The sequence below is a fragment of the Heptranchias perlo genome, chromosome 9 (assembly GCF_035084215.1).
Source record: "Heptranchias perlo isolate sHepPer1 chromosome 9, sHepPer1.hap1, whole genome shotgun sequence".
Lineage (NCBI taxonomy): Eukaryota > Metazoa > Chordata > Chondrichthyes > Hexanchiformes > Hexanchidae > Heptranchias > Heptranchias perlo.
In genome coordinates, this window is record NC_090333.1 from 76,056,381 (window position 1) to 76,078,935 (window position 22,555).

The 22,555-nt window shown below is 47.6% G+C and overlaps 1 protein-coding gene across 1 annotated transcript in view; it reads right to left on the bottom strand.

Annotated features, from left to right (window-relative positions):
• Nucleotides 1-22,555, bottom strand: part of LOC137324929 (ADAMTS-like protein 2) — a 330,648-nt gene that overhangs the window by 301,107 nt on the left and 6,986 nt on the right. The window contains exon 3 of the mRNA XM_067989619.1: nucleotides 4,714-4,851. Coding sequence (XP_067845720.1) covers nucleotides 4,714-4,851 — 138 coding nt within the window. The remainder of the gene's footprint in view (nucleotides 1-4,713; nucleotides 4,852-22,555) is intronic.

Sequence of the window (22,555 nt, forward strand, 5' to 3'; positions counted from 1 at the left end):
AGGATGTGGGGGCAGCGTGCCAACATCTGACTAGGAAACAGAATGAGACACATCACTGGCTTGTTATGGCTGCTCTGATTGCTTGCACATGCTTCAGAGGCTGCATAGAAAATAAACGACAACAAAAGAATCATAGACAATCCCACATGGTTTAAGAATCCGAGTGAGGGATTGCACCAAGCTAAACTGTCCCATTCTACAACCTACTTACTGGAGAAGTAAAAACAAACTGTTTGAGGGATGCAGGAATCTGCTATTTGAAAGGTTATCACTGATGTTTCATGGAGCACCATTTTAGATGTTTGTACTCACACTGTTGGATACAGTTAATATATTTAGATTACGCAGCCACTGGAAGCGGTTACAAATCCTACAGGGCCTCCACTGGGAAACTCTTGAGTTAGCCAAAGAGCCCGCAGTTAAATCACTTATGACTTTATAAATCCCTTTTCTTTTTTTTTAGCTCCTGTTAAGCTTCACAAAAAGCAGGAGGCTGCCTTAGATGAATGGGCCTTTGATTTATTTGAGAGCTTCCTTGAACAGGTGGCGGACTGGTGGACTGCACTGCACTGGTGTGCCAGTGGTAAGGGGGCAGAATGCGACTTCTTCACCCCTGTGATTTCCCCAACCCCCACCCCCCCACAACATAAAAAACACCGTGTTCCTGTTGGGGAAAGAGAGCGATTTGAAGCGAAGGAAATACTGGCCAGACAGATGAAACATTGGCCCACGTCATACCCTTCGCCACCTGGCTGGCTTTTCCAAGTTGGCACCAGTTTTAAACATCGGTTCCAGTGGGCATTTTTTGAAGCTGCATTCGCGCGGAGTACAAGTCATGACGGCTCAACTTACACCGTTAATACAGCGCGGGGCTGTGGGCGAGCGCCAGTCAGGGATGGTGGCTTTTCGTTAATTGGATTGTGCGTGATGTAACAAAGGGCGGGGCAGGAAAACAGAAATTACACTGCTGCAGAATCGAGTTAACGGGTTAGCGGGAGCCGTTCCCCGAGGCACTCTTTGATCGATTACCCTGAATTTATTGCCCTCGGAAGGCGAATCGTGCACTAATTGAGCGATCAACCCCATAAAGTTTGGTTGAAGCAGCGTATCCTTGTACCAACATAAAGGGAGGAAATAGTCAAGATCAACTGGAGTAACGAGTTGGTCCACTGTTAACAACAACAACTTGCATTTATATAGCGCCTTTAACGTAGTAAAACGATCCAAGGCACTTCACAGGAGCATTATCAAACAAAATTTGACACCGAGCCACATAAAGACGTATCAGGACAGGTGACCAAAAGCTTGGTCAAAGAGGTAGGGTTTTAAGGAGCATCTTAAAAGGAGGAGAGGTAGAGAGACAGAGGAGTTTAGGGAGCGAATTCCAGAGCTTAGGGCCGAGGCAGCTGAAAGCACGGCCGCCAACGGTGGAGCGATTAAAATCGGGGACGCACAAGAGGCGAGAATTGGAGGAGCGCAGATATGTCGGAGGATTGTAGGGCTGGAGGAGGTTACAGAGATAGGGAGGGGTGAGGCCATGGAGAGATTTGAAAACAAGGATGAGAATTTTAAAATCGAGGTGTTCCTGGACCGGGAGCCAATATAGGTCAGCGAGCACAGGGATGATGGGAGAATGGGACTTGATGCGAGTTAGGATACGGGCAGCAGAGTTTTGGATGAGCTCAAGTTTATGGAGGGTGGAAGATGGGAGGCCGGCCAGGTGAGCATTGGAATAGTCCAGTCTGGAGGTAACAAAGGCATGGATGAAAATTTCAGCAGCAGCTGAGCTGAGGCAGGGGCAGAGACGGGCGATGTTACGGAGGTGGAAGGAGGCAATCTTGGTGATGGAGTGAATATGTGGTCAGAAGCTCATCTCAGGGTCAAATAGAGCATAATGTCAAGTGGCAGGTTAAGCCTTTCCTCTTGTGTTGGTTGAATGGGTGGCAGTGGAAGAAAAAGGTCCAAGGTGGAGAGGGATGACATCTCCTTCCTCCCAGGAATGACCCCCATTTCCATTGCAGAAGCTGGCTGCCCTGCATTGGCTAAGACCATCAACCTATTCTCTTCGCCTCATCACTTGGATTATCCCAGACTTCAGCTGTGGTAGGCTTGAAATGAAATCTTGGTGCCATTGATGGAAAGGAGGGAAAAATCAGGTGGTCTTCTCTTCCACTGGAGGCAGCAATAGACAGTTCATCTGGAAATTCTACCCTGTCCCAAAAGCCAAGAGAGAACAAAGACACATTCCCATCGCAAGGTTACACTTACACTGAGGCCTACCAGGAGAAAATCAGCTCCATTGACAGGCGGATCTGGGCAGAGCAGCAGAGTCCCAAGTGTAAGGAGAAAATACTGTCAAAACTCCAAATCCTAAAGGAGCTACCGGGAATAAAGGACGTAAAACCTAAAACATGCCCGACAGGCTAAAAAACTGAATGTCCAAAAGGTAGAAGACAGCCCATAATTGCTAACTGCCTAGGCTGTTATTGGCATCTTAAAGCATTCACTCGAAACTCAATTAAAAAAAACTGAAGATTACTAACTTTGCAGTTAGTAGACACCAAAGTGTAGCCTTCACCAAGCATCAAGAACTCTACTTTGCAATCCTGTCAGTGGATGGTCCCTTTTATGGGCAGTCACTGTAACATCGTCTAATATATCATGCATGTTCTATAGTGTACATCTTACTGAGATCAAGTGTTGATCGGTACTGTGTTGAATGGTCGATGACTCTACAACTCCATCTTGAACCACACCAAGAAACACGTTATAATGAGTTTGGGTTAACGTAACTTTCCTGTTAGCGAGGGAGTCATGAGCAAGACATTAAATAGCACAGGGCAAGGTTCGGGAATACTAATGAAGGCGCACTGTATTTTTTTATATTCATTCTCAGGATTATGGGCATCACTGGCATGGCTGCCATTTATTGTCCATCACTAGTTGCCCTTGAGAAGGTGGTGATAAGCCACCTTCTTGAACCGCTGCAGTCCGTGTGATGAAGGTGCTCCCACTGTGCTGTTAGGTAGGGAGTTCCAGGATTTTGAACCAGCGATGATGAAGGAACGGCCAATATACGTCCAAGTCGGGATGGAGTGTGACTTGGAAGGGAACTTGACGGTGATGGTGTTCCCATACACCTGCTGGCCCTGTCCTTCTAGGAGGTGGAAGTCGTAGGTTTGGGAGGTGCCGTCACAACCACCCAGGAAATGTCGGTGGTGACTCTAGCGGGCTGCCCACCTGCCTTTGCTCAGAGCCGCTTGGCATTCTTGACAATAAATCTGAACAAAAATACACAATTCAGCGGCTCTCACACTTTTTTCAGACTGGGCCTCTCATGCTCCTCTAGCTAAAGATACTGGTAGGGGCGTGTTCTACAAAAGAAAAACTCTCTCTCCTCCTCCACTTCTTTTTCTTTCTCCTCTGCTGTTGTTTCACTCCCATTTTTTTGCATACCTCTCTCCTTTACCTCCTTGCAATGTGTTTTTTTTTGGGGGGGGAGGGGGGGGGTGGGCTTAGTGGTTGTTCAAGCTGACTTCCCGGGTCTCAGTGCAGGACTCCTCTCCCTCTCTCTGGACATTGCTACTGGTTACTCAGGGCTCTCTGCGGAGACTTTCTTTCCTCTGCGCCTTCACCACGCTCAAGGTATCAGGACTCTCTCCCTTGCTGTCCCCATGCCCTAGCGCTGCCTCTTGCACATTTACAGTCCCCCCCTCACCTGACGTTTCCCAAACTAAAAGAGGGGGGGGGTTGGGCAGCTGCTGCTACAGTCCGCACTACCCAAGATGCCCACGTTTGACCATTTTCCGTTTCCATTCTAGCCAATTACAAAGTTGCCGTGTTAAACTCTCAGTGTATTTCGGGCAGAAACAAGTGTCCACTCAATAACTGACTTCTTCAATGAACAAGCTTCTGGATAAATGCTACCGATCGATGAAGTGTTGCCTGTGATTAATTAATAATGATATTCCTTGATGAATTGATCCAGTTATTGTTTGATAAGAGTTTGGTTTCTCACCTCTCACATCTCTTTCCCTTCTCCTGGCTCTGAATCCTCCAACCGTTTGAATCACCACATCTCTCCCTGGACAGCTGTGGATTTCTTTCCCTCCGAGTACGCTTCTCATCTCCCAGAAGCCCATTCATCTCACTCCCACTGCCAACTCTTCCCCTGTGGTCCGAATGTCCGTGCTCCTCTCAAACCCGCAGCAGGTGGGATCTCAGCTGTCGGACCTGTCCGGTACTTCCGCGCGCAAAGTACAGGACCTGGGGTGAGAACACGTTGACGTCCCCACGTTCAAACACTCGCTCTCTAGGCCCAGGCGTCACTCGCTACTTGGCGGGCATAGCGTTTCCCTTTAAACCGCCCAAAGCCTATAGCGGGCAAATCGAGTCAGCACCAACACCGCCCGCTGTAAGCATTGGGGACCGTACTAGGAACCAACGATAGAACGCAGCACCAAAACGAGCGTGCGGTGCTAGGCCAAGCTGGCTCACTTCAGCCCCTGTACGGAATATTCCTGGCAACTTTCCCGGGTAATCACTACCAGTGCAAAGGGACATCAACACTCAAGGGTTTGTCTCTATACAACTGGCATTTATATCGTGCCTTGAGCCTAGAAAGAATGTCGGAAAGTGCTTCTCAGGACCATAATGGGGAAACGAAAGGGCGATACCAGCAAACATTGAACTGCAAAACAATTTACCTCTTACCTTTGTTGTAAACAGTGCCTCTCCTGTGACATGACCCCTCCTCCGCAGCTCCGAGTGCAGGTCGACCAGGAGCTCCATTCTCCCCACCACTGAGCCACGTCCTCCTCTCTGCTTTGGTCCCTCTCTGTGGCTTCACTGCTGTCCTGACAAAGGCAACAAAAAAACATCTGTTTGCATCCTTCAGCCATTAAGCAGATCACCTCCCCTGGCAACACGACACCAAAGGGACGTGCAGCGAAATTGGCAACAAAAAGCACGAGTAAAGAAAAGAACTAGCATTTCTATCGCGCCTTTCACAACTTCAGGACGTCCCAAAGCACTTTATAGCCAATGAAGTACTTTTTGAAATATAGTCACTGTTGTAATGTAGGAAACGCGGCAGCCAAGTTATACACTGCAAGGTCCCACGAACAGTAATGTGATAATGACCAGATAATCTGTCTTAGTGATGTTGGTTGAGGGATAAATATTGGCCAGGACACAGGGGAGAACGACCCTGCACTTCTTCAAATAGTGCAGTGGGGTCTTTTACATCCACCTGAGAGAACAGATGGGGCCTCAATTTAACGTTTCGATCCAAAGACAGCATCTCAGACAGCACAGCACTCCCTTAGTACTGCACTGAATTGTCATCCTAGATTTTGTGCTCAAGTCCTTGGAGTGGGATTCAAACCCATAACCTTCTGAGTCAGAGGCATGAGAGCTGCAGCTGAGCCACGGTTGGTGCCAAAAGATGCAAAGTGGGACCATTACAACTGAGCCACGATGGTTCAGGGGACGACTAGGGAGAAACTTTTGTGGGTCCGACTGATCTTGAACGTGGACAAGCAGACAGTGGGCCCAACAATGCTGCGGTCCACATAAAACACAGATGCTTGCTATGTATACATACGACTCAGTATCACGCCAGCTGATGCAGTTACCCACTGTGGACCTTCTGCCCAGGACTTATCATTTTACTTCCTTCGAGATCCATACAAATCCTCCAAATTCCCCAGGAATTAAAAATTAATGGCATTGAGAAGGAGGCCCCCCGGGACCACTTGACAACCAGCTTGATCCATAATCCCAGCTGAAGTCTCTCTCCATAATACCTCATTGCAGCAAAATGGTTTTGAAGGCACAAGAACACAACTAGAAACAGCCCCAAGTGGAAAGACCAACTGTTCGCTTTCAACAGAAAGATCAGTTATATTCACTGGGATCGGAGGCTATCACTATCAACCAGTTAGGAATATGTGCGGGGAAGGATTAAAACTGTCAGAACCAGATTAGTTGGCGGTAGAATCGTAGAATCATACAGCATAGAAGGAGGCCATTCAGCCCTTCGTGCCTGTGCTGGCTCGTTCAAAGAGTATTTATCCACTTCCCTTTCGAACATTATTACTGAATCTGCTTCCACCACTCTTTCAGGCAGTGCATTCCAGATCACAACAACTCGCTGCGTAAAAACATTTTTCCTCATATCGTCTCTGGTTCTTCTGCCAGGTTGAGCTGCTACATTATTGCTTTCTCCCGCTGTTGTTTGCCAACGAACGTGAGGCAAAAATTTGAAAGTGAGCTGACAGTTACTGCTGGTCGGTACAGGTCCCTTTATTCCGTGTGTCTCCTCAAGTTTTATATATATATAGAATCATAGAAGTTTACAACATGGAAACAGGCCCTTCGGCCCAACATGTCCATGTCGCCCAGTTTATACCACTAAGCTAGTCCCAATTGCCTGCACTTGGCCCATATCCCTCTATACCCATCTTACCCATGTAACTGTCCAAATGCTTTTTAAAAGACAAAATTGTACCCGCCTCTACTACTGCCTCTGGCAGCTCGTTCCAGACACTCACCGCCCTTTGAGTGAAAAAATATATATGGGGCATAGCCGGCAGTTGCCTTGCCCGAAGGTTTATTTTTTTCGACTTCCCAAGGAGGATGTTCCCGAGTGTGAACGCATGAACTTGCTTCATTCACTGCACTTGTGGAAATTGGCACGGGTTGGAAATAAAATAAAATGATGTTTCCACTTGTGGGGGAGACCAAAACTAGGGGTCATAAATATAAGATAGTGACCAATAAATCCAATAGGGAGTTCAGGAGAAACTTCTTTACCCAAAGAGTAGTGAGAATGTGGAACTCGCTACCACATGGAATGGTTGAGGCGAATAGTATAGATGCCTTTAAGGTGAAGCTAGATAAACACATGAGGGAGAAAGGAATAGAAAGGATATGATGATCGGGTTAGATGAAGAAGGGCGGGGAGGCTCGTGTGGAGCATAAACACCGGCATAGACCAGTTGGGCCGAATGGCCTGTTTCTGTGCTGTAAAGTTCCTTGTCATCCTATATAAGGAATGGGGTTGGAGTGATTGTGAGTTTTACTTAATTTGAAAAATGACCCCGAGATGATCATATTTAGGATTTTGTGACAGTGCGCTAACGTGATACAGAGGTGCCGAGACATGTTCGGTGACCTGGAGAGCTATTTTCAGTTTGTTTACGTGCTCATGGTGGCGGTCCCTTTTCAATGCCGTGCAGAAATCTAGGAGAGCGACAAACCATCCATTGTGGAGATGTCACCATCCACAGGAAAACGTGAGGAATGACCTTAGTGATCAATAAGCATATAATAGATTGGAAACCGGAGGGTGGAGGCAGTCAGTCAGTCAGTTCCACCGGAGATCACAATATTCAGACCCCCCCCCACCCCAACCCTGTTCCTACAAACTGTGTTTCATCGCTCCACCATTGGCGGCCGTGCCTTCAGTTCCCTAGGCCCTAAGCTCTGGAATTCCCTCCCTAAACCCCTCCGCCTCGCTATCTCTCTCTCCTCCTTTAAGAAGTCTTACAACACCAGGCTATAGTCCAACAGCTTTATTTAAAATCACAAGCTTTCGGGGGCTTCCTCCTTCGTCTCACCTGACGAAGGAGGAAGCCTCCGAAAGCTTGTGATTTTAAATAAAGCTGTTGGACTATAACCTGGTGTTGTAAGACTCCTTACATTTGTCCACCCCAGTCCATCACCGGCATCTCCACATCATCCTCCTTTAAGACGCTCCTTAAAACCTACCTCTTTGACCAAGCTTTTGGTCACCTGTCCCAATATCTCCTTATGTGGCTCGGTGTCAAATTTTGTTTGATTACATTCCTGTGAAATGCCTTGGGACGTTTTACTACATTAAAGGCACTATATAAATTCAAGTTATTGTTCTTCTGCATTTCATTTCTTTTTAAAGTGATTTGAACGTGCAATGATTTTTATATTCGGACGAGAAAATGAACCATTTTGACAAGGTTAAATGAGCAATGTACCCTAGACATTACTGTCGGTGCTTGTGTGACATTCCTCTGTGTACAATTTCAACAGGGGCGTTAAGCCATTTATTTGAAGATTAACACTTCCGTTAGAATAGCCGAATGAGCACATTAATTCAATTACTGCCCACTGGTCTTAAAAGCAGAGCACTGTGAAATGCACAGCAGGTCGATCAGTATCTAAAAGAGGAAAAGACTGTCCTCTGTCTGGCTGTGGTCCTTCAGCTCGGGTCCTGTGTCCTTGTTTCCATGATATTAACTCCCCCTTATCCCTTCTGAAGCTATCTAGAATAAAAAATTGTACTGTTTAAAATAGTCAAATCAGAATACCTAAAATCCAGGTAAACCCCTGCCTGATTCCAAAGTGCTTTGGGATCCGGAACAGGGATCAATGTGATGACAGAAACATAGAAAATAGGAGCAAGAGTAGGCCATTTGGCCCTTCGGGCCTGCTCCGCCATTCAAAATGATCGTGACTGATCATCTAATCAGTACCCTGTTCCTGCTTTTTCCCCATATCCCTTGATCCCTTTAGCATTAAGGCTGGTTTTAACTTGTGAATGCATCTCGGGACTATCGTAAGTGCACTTAGATTCCTGATGAAGAAGAAGAAGTTGCATTTATATAGCGCCTTTCATGATCTCAGGATGTCCCAAAGCGCTTTACAGCCAATTAAGTACTTTTGAAGTATATTTACTGTTGTAATGTAGGAAACATAGCAGCCAATTTGCGCACAGCAAGGTCCCAAAATCAGCAATGAGATAATGACCAGATAATCTGTTTTCTCTTTAATGTTGATTGAGGAGTAAATATTGGCCAGGACATCAGGGAGAACTCCCCTGCTCTTCTTCAAATATGGGACCTTTTACATCCACCTGAGAGGGCAGACAGAGCCTCGGTTTAATATTTCATCCAAAACATGGCCTTTGACAGTGTAGCACTCCCTCAGTACTGCACTAAAGTGTCAGTCTAGATTAACGAGTTACTTGGGGTTACATTGAAACTACAGCACAGAAACAGGCCATTCGGTCCAACTGGTCTATGTTGCACACGAGCCTCCTCCCTCCCTACTTCATCTAACCCTAGTCAGGATATCCTTTTATTCCTTTCTCCCTCGTACTTATCTAGCTTCCCCTTGAATGCATCTATGCTACTTGCCTCAACTACTCCTTGTGGTAACATGTTCCACATTCTTACCACTCTTTGGGCAAAGAATTTTCTCCTGAATTCCCTATTGGATTTATTAGCAACTATTTTGTACTTATGGCCCCTACCGGGTACGGTAGTATAGTGGTTATGTTACTGGGCTAGTAATGCAGAGGCCTGGACTAAAATCCAGAGTCATGAGTTCAAATCCCGCCACGGCAGCTGGCGAGTTTAAATTCAATTAATTAATTAAATTCAATTAATTAAATTAAAAAATCTGGAATTAAAATACTAGTATCAGTAATGATGACCATGAAACTACCGGATTGTCGTAAAAACCCATCTGGTTCACTAATGTCCTTTAGGGAAGGAAGCCTGCCGCCCTTACCCGGTCTGGCCTACATGTGACTCCAGACCCACAGCAATGTGGTTGATTCTTAATTGCCCTCTGAAATGGCCTAGCAAGCCACTCAGTTGTAAAATCTCGCTATGAAAAGTCATAATAAGAATAAAACCGGACGGACCACCCGGCATCGGACCACGAGGCACCGGACACGACAACGGCAAAACACCAAGCCCAGTCGACCCTGCCAGGTCCTCCTCACTAACATCTGGGGACTTGTGCCAAAATTGGGAGAGCTGTCCCACAGACTAGTCAAGCAACAGCCTGACATAGCCATACTCAGAATCATATCTTTCAGCCAACGTCCCAGACTCTTCCATCACCATCCCTGGGTATGTCCTGTCCCACCGGCAGGACAGACCCACCAGAGGTGGCGGTACAGTGATATACAGTCAGGAGGGAGTGGCCCTGGGAGTCCTCAACATTGACTCTGGACCCCATGAAATCTCATGGCATCAGGTCAAACATGGGCAAGGAAACCTCCTGCTGATTACCACCTACCGTCCTCCCTCAGCTGATGAATCAGTCCTCCTCCATGTTGAACACCACTTGGGGGAAGCTCTGAGGGTAGCAAGGGCACAAAATGTACTCTGGGTGGGGGACTTCAATGTCCATCACCAAGAGTGGCTCGGTAGCACCACAACTGACCGAGCTGGCCGAGTCCTGAAGGACATAGCTGCTAGACTGGGCCTGCGGCAGGTGGTGAGCGAACCAACACGAGGGAAAAACTTACTTGACCTCGTCCTCACCAAGCTACCTGTCGCAAATGCATCTGTCCATGACAGTATTGGTAGGAGTGACCACCGCACAGTCCTCGTGGAGATGAAATCCCGTCTTCGCACTGAGGACACCATCCAACGTGTTGTGTGGCACTACCACCGTGCTAAATGGGATAGATTCAGAACAGATCTAGCAGCTCAAAACTGGGCATCCATGAGGCGCTGTGGGCCATCAGCAGCAGCAGAATTGTATTCCAGCACAATCTGTAACCTCATGGCCCGGCATATTCCTCACTCTACCATTACCAACAAGCCAGGGGATCAACCCTGGTTCAATGATGAGTGTAGAAGAGCATGCCAGGAGCAGCACCACGCCTACCTAAAAATGAGGTGCCAACCTGGTGAAGCTACAACTCAGGACTACATGCATGCTAAACAACGGAAGCAACATGCTATAGACAGAGCTAAGCGATTCCACAACCAACGGATCAGATCAAAGCTCTGCAGTCCTGCCACATCCAGTCGTGAATGGTGGTGGACAATTAAACAACTAACAGGAGGAGGAGGCTCTGCAAACATCCCCATTCTCAATGATGGCGGAGTCCAGCACGTGAGTGCAAAAGACAAGGCTGAAGCGTTTGCAACCATCTTCAGCCAGAAGTGCCGAGTGGATAATCCATCTCAGCCTCCTCCCGATATCCCCACCATCACGGAAGCCAGTCTTCGGCCAATTCGATTCACTCCACGTGATATCAAGAAACGGCTGAGTGCACTGGATACAGCAAAGGCTATGGGCCCTGACAACATCCCAGCTGTAGTGCTGAAGACTTGTGCTCCAGAACTAGCTGCGCCTCTAGCCAAGCTGTTCCAGTACAGCTACAACACTGGCATCCACCCGACAATGTGGAAAATTGCCCAGGTATGTCCTGTCCACAAAAAGCAGGACAAATCCAATCCGGCCAATTACCGCCCCATCAGTCCACTCTCAATCATCAGCAAAGTGATGGAAGGTGTCGTCGACAGTGCTATCAAGCGGCACTTACTCACCAATAACCTGCTCACCGATGCTCAGTTTGGGTTCCGCCAGGACCACTCGGCTCCAGACCTCATTACAGCCTTGGTCCAAACATGGACAAAAGAGCTGAATTCCAGAGGTGAGGTGAGAGTGACTGCCCTTGACATCAAGGCAGCATTTGACCGAGTGTGGCACCAAGGAGCCCTAGTAAAATTGAAGTCAATGGGAATCAGGGGGAAAACTCTCCAGTGGCTGGAGTCATACCTAGCACAAAGGAAGATGGTAGTGGTTGTTGGAGGCCAATCATCTCAGCCCCAGGGCATTGCTGCAGGAGTTCCTCAGGGCAGTGTCCTAGGCCCAACCATCTTCAGCTGCTTCATCAATGACCTTCCCTCCATCATAAGGTCAGAAGTGGGGATGTTCGCTGATGACTGCACAGTGTTCAGTTCCATTCGCAACCCCTCAGATAATGAAGCAGTCCGAGCCCGCATGCAGCAAGACCTGGACAACATCCAGGCTTGGGCTGATAAGTGGCAAGTAACATTCGCGCCAGATAAGAGCCAGGCAATGACCATCTCCAACAAGAGAGAGTCTAACCACCTCCCCTTGACATTCAACGGCATTACCATCGCCGAATCCCCAACCATCAACATCCTGGGGGTCACCATTGACCAGAAACTTAACTGGACCAGCCATATAAATACTGTGGCTACGAGAGCAGGTCAGAGGCTGGGTATTCTGCGGCGAGTGACTCACCTCCTGACTCCCCAAAGCCTTTCCACCATCTACAAGGCACAAGTCAGGAGTGTGATGGAATACTCTCCACTTGCCTGGATGAGTGCAGCTCCAACAACACTCAAGAAGCTCGACACCATCCAAGATAAAGCAGCCCGCTTGATTGGCACCCCATCCACCACCCTAAACATTCACTCCCTTCACCACCGGCGCACTGTGGCTGCAGTGTGCACCATCCACAGGATGCACTGCAGCAACTCGCCAAGGCTTCTTCGACAGCACCTCCCAAACCCGCGACCTCTACCACGTAGAAGGACAAGGGCAGCAGGCGCATGGGAACAACACCACCTGCACGTTCCCCTCCAAGTCACACACCATCCCGACTTGGAAATATATCGCCGTTCCTTCATTGTCGCTGGGTCAAAATCCTGGAACTCCCTTCCTAACAGCACTGTGGGAGAACCGTCACCACACGGACTGCAGCGGTTCAAGAAGGCGGCTCACCACCACCTTCTCGAGGGCAATTAGGGATGGGCAATAAATGCCGGCCTTGCCAGCGACGCCCACATCCCGTGAACGAATAAAAAAAAAACTCCCCCACAAGTGGAAACATTCTCTCCACATCTACCCTATCAAACCCTATTATTATCTTAAAGACCTGTATCAGGTCATACCTCAGCCTTCTCTTTTCTGGAGAAAAGAGTCCCAGCCCGTTCAGTCCTTTCTGATAAGGATATCCTCTCAGTTCTGGTATCATCCTTGTGAATCTTTTTTTGCACCCTCTCCAATGCCTCTATATCCTTTTTATAATATAGAGACCAGAACTGTGCACAATACTCCAAGTGTGGTCTAACCAAGGTTCTATACAAGTTTAACAAAACTTCTCTGCTTTTCAATTCTATCCCTCTAGAAATGAATCCCAGTGCTTGATTTGCTTTTTATATGACCTTATTAACCTGCGTCGCTACTTTTAGTGATTTGTGTATCTGTACCCCTCGATCTCTTTGCTCCTCTATCCTATCTAGACTCTTATTATCCAAGCAGTTTGTGGCCTCCTTATTCTTCCTACCAAAAGGCATCACCTCACACTTATCTATATGGAAATTAATTTTCCAATTACATGCCCATTCTGCAAGTTTATTGATGTCTTCTTGAATTTTGACGCATTCTTCCTTTGTATTAATTACACCCCCAATTTGGTATCGTCCGCAAATTTTGAAATTGTACTTCTGATTCCCGAGTCCAAATCGTTAATGTAAATTGTGAACAACAGTGGTCCCAGCATTGATCCATGTGGAACACCAGTTCTCACCTTTTGCCAGTTTGAGTAGCTACCCTTAACCCCTACTCTCTGTGTTCTGTTTTGTAGCCAACTTTCTATCCATTCTGCTACCTGTCCCCTGAATCCACATGCTCTGACCTTAGCCATGAGCCTACAATGTGGTTCCTTATTGAAGGCCTTTTGAAAATCCAAATATATTTCATCTACTACATTCCGCTTGCCTACTCTTTCAGTTACTTTTATGCTCATTTTTATGCAAGGATCAGGAACTTATAAAGTCCATACAACTGCTTCTATTTTCATATTTAAAATATCCCCAACCCTATCCAGATAAATTATTTTTGATCTGAAAGATGGAATTAAAGAAGGCTCAAAATGCACCAGATGAAGTTTCAATACTCAAAATCTTCTGGTGGGGGAGTGCGGGGAGTGGAGTGGGGTCATGACCTCGGCGCTCCCTAGAAAATAAATCAGGTGCCTTCAGCTCTCATACTCCCCATCACTAATTCCCAAATCCAACTCCACTGCAAGCTGCGTCTTTGTGTACTTTCAGGTTCATCCTCCGCAATCAAAGCGATTTAATACTGGGCACGCCTGCTTTTGAAATCACAAGTCCACACCCCTCGTGCTCAGTCTAAATCCTTGTCTTCACGTGTCATAAGGACGGGATTCAGGGCTGCATTTGTGCAGTTAGCTTTTTGTAAACTATGGCCAGCTTTTATTAGTTCTCTAGGTTGGCGCTTATGGGCGAGTAGGTTCAAATAGGGAACAGGTTTCCAGTCAGCCCTAGAGATCCACTACTCTTACACTCTGAGCTGGAAGTGGGGGGGATGGAGGAGGGGAAGAGAGGCGCAGGACAGGCAGGCCTCCCAGCTACTGCATCACTGGCCCGTCCTTAAACACGACTTTAGGATTCTACGGTGGAAATGTGCAGTCAAGTTGTACGTGACAGGGGAAAATACTGCAGGGCTATGGGGCAAGAGCAGAGGAATGGGACTAATTGGATACTCCATCAAAGAGCTAGCACAGGCACGATGGGCCTAATGGTCTCTTTCTGTGCTGTAAGATTCTACGATTATCAAGGCTGCACAAAAAAATTCTGATATTTGGAAATTTGCCAAATACACAAATAATTGAAGGGATTAACCATGTTCAGTCCTCCAGGTGAACAGCAGAACTTTCCCTCAAGACATGGGTCTGGCAGATCACTCCAGGTCCTGGGATTCTTGTGGCCATTAGACTGTATTTGTTTCCCTCACTGTGTTTCAATCTCCCGATACACCTGATCCCTGCCCAACTTCTCACCCCATTCCACCCCACCAAAGTGCTGGTGAAGATGGTTATGGAGAGATCCCAGCATACTTTACACAGAGGAGGACTGCTCCAAACATGCAAAGGCAGCACCAGGCGTGGCCATATGTCGCTGACAGCGTCACTGCCGTCTCCTCTACTGTTGAACCTGGCAGGAGGTCTGGAGGAAGGTGCACAATTTAAATAGAAGCGCAAAGGTAAGGCCTGCAAAGTAGGAGCATAGGACATGTGTGCGCACAAGGGGAAGCTGTAAAAGGTATATGTCACAAACACTGCACTAATGCTGAAAAAAGGTAGCAAGTGAGGTACTAGAATTTAAAATAGCAGGGTTATAAGCAGGGTTGTATTATACAAGCCTTGATATATGTGTGAGAGAGAGTGAGTTCTGAGCACACACACGTCAGTGGGCACTGTGAGGGGGTGTCCTCCACAAATGACAGTGGGCACCACCTTCGAAGGCACTGAATCCACAGCGACGACAGCACCATGGGCCCCGCGACTGATGCAGGTCCACCGGGGATAGTTGGAGTTAGAGACGGCAGGCCTTCGGAGTCCCCTGTGGCTCAACACACAGCTAAACAGGCTTCCAGTGGTGGTACTCCTTCCAACTGGTGACAGGGCACGTCCACAAGCAGAAGAGGTGGCAGGAAAAACGACTGCATTGCAAACACCGCACAGCGTGATGAGATGGAATCACTGTGACTATTATCTTGCAACGCCGCTCTTTTACTGTGCACAGAATGAGGTGTCAGTTGGCCAAAAGTCAAACAAAATGTGCAGTAGGCGGGAAGAACTATTGGCAGTTTCATCATGGGTTGTAGGGATGTCTAAAAGGAAAATATTCACCTCCAAATTGCAGAGCTCGCTGGACGAACTGGGCAATGAGACCCTCACGCATCCCATGGCTGCTCTGCTGCTGCTATTTGTTGAGTGTATGCAGTAGGGTGCGTGGTTACCACAGGGCTTCAGCTACCTTCTCAATGAAACAATATCTGGGAAAGGCCTGAGGAACACATGGAAGATTCGTATCGCACAAAAGTTGAGTGGGCTGCACTATCACTGGTACTGCACTGCGGGAGACCAACCGTCCTTGCAACTCCTCTGCTGTGCTCAAGTAGTTGACTGATTATTGGAGCAGAACCAACGCCTGGGTTAATGTGACTTGAGTCTATGCTCCTGGACCTCCCTCTCCTCCACCACAATATGCCCTGCAATGGCCGCTACACCTTTCATGTTCATGAAAACTCCAGTAATGATCACAGTTCTCACTGCTCCTCGCATCTCTTGGCATCTGTAATCCTCACTCACGCCAGGTCTGAACTTGCATAAAATTTGAAAGAATTCAATGTGCCCCTGCAGCTGTGGGATGCTGCACGTTCGTGACCTTTAAAGAGGCCTTAACAAAGTCAATTGGCCTTTTCTTTCTCACCTATTCACAAGCACTTCCGCCATCTGTTTTGAGGAATGCGAATGCTCAAAGCATTTGCTGTCTCCTGTCATTCCATCCTTGGTGCACTTCAACTGTTTTTCCAGCAAGTTTCATGAACAGGGGAACGTGGGATCCCAAACGTGGGCTCGGCCTCAGTCTGGAAACGCAGCAGTGTTTAGGAGAGCCGATCTCTCTGAAGTACCCAAGAAACCCGACAATAATGAGGAAAGTCCTCAAGTAACAACCCAGTCCGAAAAAAAACTTCACAGGAGTTTACACCCATGAGGCTGAGTTAGGGTTACCAACCCAAGTGGTGACAATGTGGAACTCACTATCACAGGGAGTAGTTGAGGCGACTAGCATAGATGCATTTAAGGGGAAGCTAGATAAACACATGAGGGGGAAAGGAATAGAAGGATATGGTGTTGGCGTTAGATGAAGTAAGGTGGGAGGAGCATAAACACCAGCATAGACCTGTTGGGCCGAATGGCCTGTTTCTGTGCTGTAAAATTCTATGTAATTCTGTGTAAAACCCTCCAAGATTGTTTTGGAGTCTCCAGCAATTAAAGATTAATCTCCTCGGCACTGCTGCAAACAATCTGAGAGAAAAATAATAATAGGGACTTTCCAAAAAAGTGTTTTTTTTTCATTTTCTTTGAACACTTTCTACCTTACTACCTCGGTGGTGGGGAAACTTTTACAAACGATAATCCGGGACAAAATAAACAGTCACTTGGACAAGTGTGGATTAATAAAGGAAAGCCAGCACGGATTTTTTTAAAGGCAAATCGTGTTTAACTTACTTGATTGAGTTTTTTGATGAGGTAATAGAGAGAGTTGATGAGGGCAATGCGGTTGATGTTGTGCATATGGACTTCCAAAAGGAGTTTGATAAAGTGCCACATAATAGGCTTGTCATCAATGTTGAAGCCCATGGAATAAAAGGGGCAGTGGCAGCATGGATACAGAATTGGCTACGTGACAGCAAACAGAGTAGTGGTGAACGGTTGTTTTTCGAACTGGAGGGAGGTATACAGTGGTGTTCCCCAGGGGTTGGTGCTGGGACCACTGCTTTTCTTGATATAAATTAATGACTTGGACTTGGGTGTACAGGGCACAATTTCATAATTTGCAGATGACACAAAACTTGGAATGGTAGTGGACAGTGAGGAGGATAGTGATAGACTTCAAGAGGATATAGACAGGCTGGTGGAATGGGCGGAGGAAATTTAATGCAGAGAACAGCAAAGTAATACATTTTTGTAGGAAGAACGAGGAGAGACAATATAAACTAGAGGTTACAATTCTAAAGGGGGTGCAGGAACAGAGAGACCTGGGGGTGTATGTGCACAAATCGCAGAAGGTGGCAGGGCAGGTTGAGAAAGCAGTTAGAAAAGCATACGGGATCCTGGGCTTTATAATTAGAGGCTTAGTGTACAAAAGCAAGGAAGTTATGATGAACCTTTATAAAACACCGGTTCAGCCACAACTGGAGTATTGTGTCCAGTTCTGGGCCCCGCACTTTAGGAAGGATGTGAAGGCCTTAGATAGGGTGCCGAAAAGATTTACTAGAATAGTTCCAGGGATGAGGAACTTCAATTACGTGGACAGACTGGAGAAGCTGGGGTTGTTCTCCTTACAGCAGAGAAGGTTGAGAGGAGATTTGATGGAGGTATTCAAAATCATGAAGGGTCTAGACAGAGTAGATAGAGAGAAACCGTTCTCATTGGCGAAAGGGTCAAAAACCAGAGGACACAGATTTAAGGTGATTGGCAAAAGAATCAAAGGTGACATGAGGAAAAACTTTTTTTTAACGCAGCGAGTGGCTAGGATCTGGAATGCACTGCCCGAGGGGGTGGTGGAGGCAGATTCAATCATGGCCTTCAACAGGGAACTGGATAAGTACTTGAAAGAAAAAAATTGCAGGACTACGGAAAAGGCGGGTGAGTGGGACTAGCTGGATTGCTCTTGCATAGAACCAGCATGGACTCGATGGGCTGCACGGACTCCTTCTGTGCTGTAGCCTTTCTATGATTCAATGTTATCCAGACCAGCAGTAAATTTGTGTGTTGTGAATAAACTAACTGCCTGTGTTCGGTACTACAGCCATTGACGGTCACTTAATTATTGATACAACGCATCTCCTGCGTTTTTTTAAAAATGTGTTTTCCTGCGTGCTGGCCTCAGTGGGCCCCTAAGTGGGGCCAAGGAAAACTTTACAGAACCTTTCCTCAGGAGATTAAAATAAATTGGGCAAACAGTACATCATTAACGGGAGGAAAGGCCATCACAGGGATGACCAGCTTTTTCTTGTCCTTCCTAAAACCCAAACATAAAAATGGAGGCATGCAGGTCACCATGAGCGGGAATTTCAGACATGTCTTGTGGGATCTTTCTGATATTTTGGAAGAAGAGGTGGATTTATTCGAAGTTCGAATGGACCAGAACCGTGAGGTGTTTAAGACGATTAAAGGATTTGATAAGAGTCGATAGAGAGAAACTATTTCCTGTGGTGGGGGTAGTCCAGAACTAGGAGGCATAATCTTAAAATTAGAGCTGGGTTGTTCAAGGGGTGATGTCAGGAAGCACTACTTCACACAAAAGGGTATTTGAAATCTGAAACTCTCACCCAAAAGGCTGTTGAGGCTGGGGGTTAAATTGAAAATTTCAAAACAGACCGATAAATTCTTGTTAGGTAAGGGTATTAAGGCTATGGAGCCAAGATGGGTAAATGGAGTTAAGGGAGAGTTCAGCCATAATCTAACTGAATGGGGGAACAAGCTTGAGGAGCTCAATGACCTCTGTTGTTTTCCTAATGTTCTTATGAGCCACTGATTTTTGCCCGTAGCCAAGGTGAGTGCTGAGCTCGGCCGTGCAGGCAGGCAGACCGATTCTTACGTTGCTGGGCTGTGCAGAACCACTCTCCCTCACCCACCCCCGCTCCCCCCCACCCACCCACCCACCACCTCCCATCGGGCCCCACTTCAGCCTCAGCTTGAAAGGTAAAGTGACCAATCTCAAGTGTGATGTCAATGGGCAAACGTTGGCAGCCTCACCGTGTAACAGAATCAAAACAAGTGCATTGGATTTTCTGATATCAAAACATGCTGCTCTTTAAGTGTTGAGGTCTGTCAATGCTCTTCCAAACCCAGCCACTGGGAGATGTGTGAGAGCAGGCAGGAGGGTGACTCCCTGCGAGGAAGTGTTTGCCCTCCCCTCGGTCCCTGCCTGTGAGAGCTGAGTAATCACTGGTGCAAACCCACATCCCAACACCCCACGTCACAGTGCGTGACCACCCCCCCACAACCCCGCGGCCCCGGCCTGAGAAAGCGGGCAAGATCGTTATTCCCAGCAACTCTGTAACCAGCCCCCCTCTTGGTGGTATAGGAGAGTACGGCCTGGCTGGCTGGCTCTCCTTCTCATCCTCCCCGCGAGAGTGTGCACTGCCTCCGTTTCTGCCACTCGCGACAACCCGGCCGGGATAAGAGACGTCCAACGTCAGCAGCGACGCACGTCCCTCGCACAGTTTGCTTACAACAGGCTGGTCCGGGAAGAGAAAGAGCCCACATGATACCCACATGTCTTGTTATGTCACGCACATGTGGTTTACATGACACAGTGGCATTTTTTGACATACGTGTCAGCATGCACCACTGAAAGGCTTGTCCCGATGATGTCCTAACAGCACTGATGTCCTTTAAATAACATTACCCTTCAGCAACGGGGAAATGTACAGTCCAGTGTGGTACTAAGCCACACAGACGAGGAAGGTCTCAGATTCAGTGTCTGATTCGACCCGAGTCAGGTGAAGACAATTGAAGCACTACGTTGACCCTCTGACCTAAAATTATACAGGGGTGAAGGGGGGAAATGTCAAGCACAATTTCCGCTCCTGATCACGGTCCACACACAGCCCTGCTGCAAAATGTGAAGAGTATGGGCAGGATCGGGCTTGGCTATGATGCCTTCCCAGTTGAATAGCCTGCCGACACTTACCGCCTACGCTCACACAAGAGTAATGGCCACCTGAGTGAGGAGTCTGGGGGGTTGCCAGCAACATGGAATCGTACGCCAGCGAGGGTCAACAACCTCAGGAAACGGAGGAGGGCGGGGGGGGGGGGAGGAGGAGGAGGGAAGGAGGATGGAAAATCTGGAAGAAAACTGAAGAATAAAACAATAACCGAGTAGATCTAATTAAAATCCACACACCAGGCACAGCCAGACTGGAAATCTAGATAAATTATTACACGTAAAATAATTAGCAGTAATTAGTGGTGGGGGAGGGGGAGGCCCAGAGGAATTCCTTCCTACCTAAAAGTACAAAAAATTCCTGAAACAAATTTATAAACACAAATGGAGAACCACTGAGTGAGTGAAGAATCATGGGCTGGATTCCCCTTCACTCCTGATCTGTAATCAGGTCACAGGGGGTGGTCCGAGCTGACGGCCCAGACACAGGGAGGAAAAAAACAGAGGGAGGGTCTGCGCCAGGCTGCTTGTGTGCCTCCTAGTGGTCAGCTGTAGAACAGCGGCGGTGGAAACCTGGGAGTGGGTGGCCCTACAATCTCTCAGTAAAAAAAGGAAGATCAAGCAACTTGAGTGCTGACCACCCCCCCACCTTCCCCGGCAGATCATTGGTTATTTCCTCTGCCTAATTGTACTGTGGAAACAAGGCTTGATTCCTATCTGTGCTGTTAGCCTCATTAACCCCGGGCCAGAAAAGGGAAAATTAATCCCATTGCAATGCCTCTACTTCTGTAGCTGTTTGACCCAGTCATCACCCCATCCTTGATGAGTTCCACTCCCTTACCCAGCGAATTCACTTCGTGATCCTCGCCCTAATCTTCAAATCCCTCCGCTGCCTCGCCCTAATCTTCAAATCCCTCCGCTGCCTCGCCCTAATCTTCAAATCCCTCCGCTGCCTCGCCCTAATCTTCAAATCCCTCCGCTGCCTCGCCCTAATCTTCAAATCCCTCCGCTGCCTCGCCCTAATCTTCAAATCCCTCCGCTGCCTCGCCCTAATCTTCAAATCCCTCCGCTGCCTCGCCCTAATCTTCAAATCCCTCCGCTGCCTCGCCCTAATCTTCAAATCCCTCCGCTGCCTCGCCCTAATCTTCAAATCCCTCCGCTGCCTCGCCCTAATCTTCAAATCCCTCCGCTGCCTCGCCCTAATCTTCAAATCCCTCCGCTGCCTCGCCCTAATCTTCAAATCCCTCCGCTGCCTCGCCCTAATCTTCAAATCCCTCCGCTGCCTCGCCCTAATCTTCAAATCCCTCCGCTGCCTCGCCCTAATCTTCAAATCCCTCCGCTGCCTCGCCCTAATCTTCAAATCCCTCCGCTGCCTCGCCCTAATCTTCAAATCCCTCCGCTGCCTCGCCCTAATCTTCAAATCCCTCCGCTGCCTCGCCCTAATCTTCAAATCCCTCCGCTGCCTCGCCCTAATCTTCAAATCCCTCCGCTGCCTCGCCCTAATCTTCAAATCCCTCCGCTGCCTCGCCCTAATCTTCAAATCCCTCCGCTGCCTCGCCCTAATCTTCAAATCCCTCCGCTGCCTCGCCCTAATCTTCAAATCCTTCCGCTGCCTCGCCCTAATCTTCAAATCCCTCCACTGCCTCACTCTATCCTAATTGGTGGATTCTATCCTAATTAGTCTCCATCAAATGTCCCTGCCAACAGCCTCATCTCCAGATTAAACATTTATACGGTGCTTTATTATGTCTCTCAGAAATATCCCAATCCACTTTTCAGCAATAGACAGAGTGCAGGTAGTCTGTTCATGTCGGCAACATGCCAATCATTGTTGTGCATCGCAAGATCCCACAAGCAGCAAACGAGATGAACGAATAGTCAGTTTTTGTCATTGCTGGCACTGGTGGAGGCAGGAATGTTTGCCAGGACATTGAGACTACTTCCTCCTATCCTTCAAATAGTAAGGAGTCTTACAACACCAGGTTATAGTCCAACAGCTTTATTTAAAATCACAAGCTTTCGGAGGCTTCCTCCTTCGTCAGGTGAGTGTGGGATTCCATAAAGGTACAGCATATATAGTCAGAGAACAATGCCTGGTGATTACAGATAATCTTTCCAACTGCCCATTATCAAGGCAATCAAAGGAGTTGAATAGTGTTCAGACAGAGAAACATTACATACAAGACTACTGAATATACAAACGGTCAGAACACAAAGACAGAGAGAGAGAGAGAGAGAGAGAGAGAAACATCCGAAAGGCAGAGAAGAGAGAGAATGACCAGTTGTATTAAAAACAGATAACTTTTTTCGCTGGTGGGGTTACATGTAGCGTGACATGAACCCAAGATCCCGGTTGAGGCCGTCCTCATGGGTGCGGAACTTGGCTATCAATTTCTGCTCGACGATTTTGCGTTGTCGTATGTCTTGAAGGCCGCCTTGGAGAACGCTTACCCGAAGATCGGAGGCTGAATGTCCTTGACTGCTGAAGTGTTCCCTGACTGGGAGGGAACCCTCCTGTCTGGCGATTG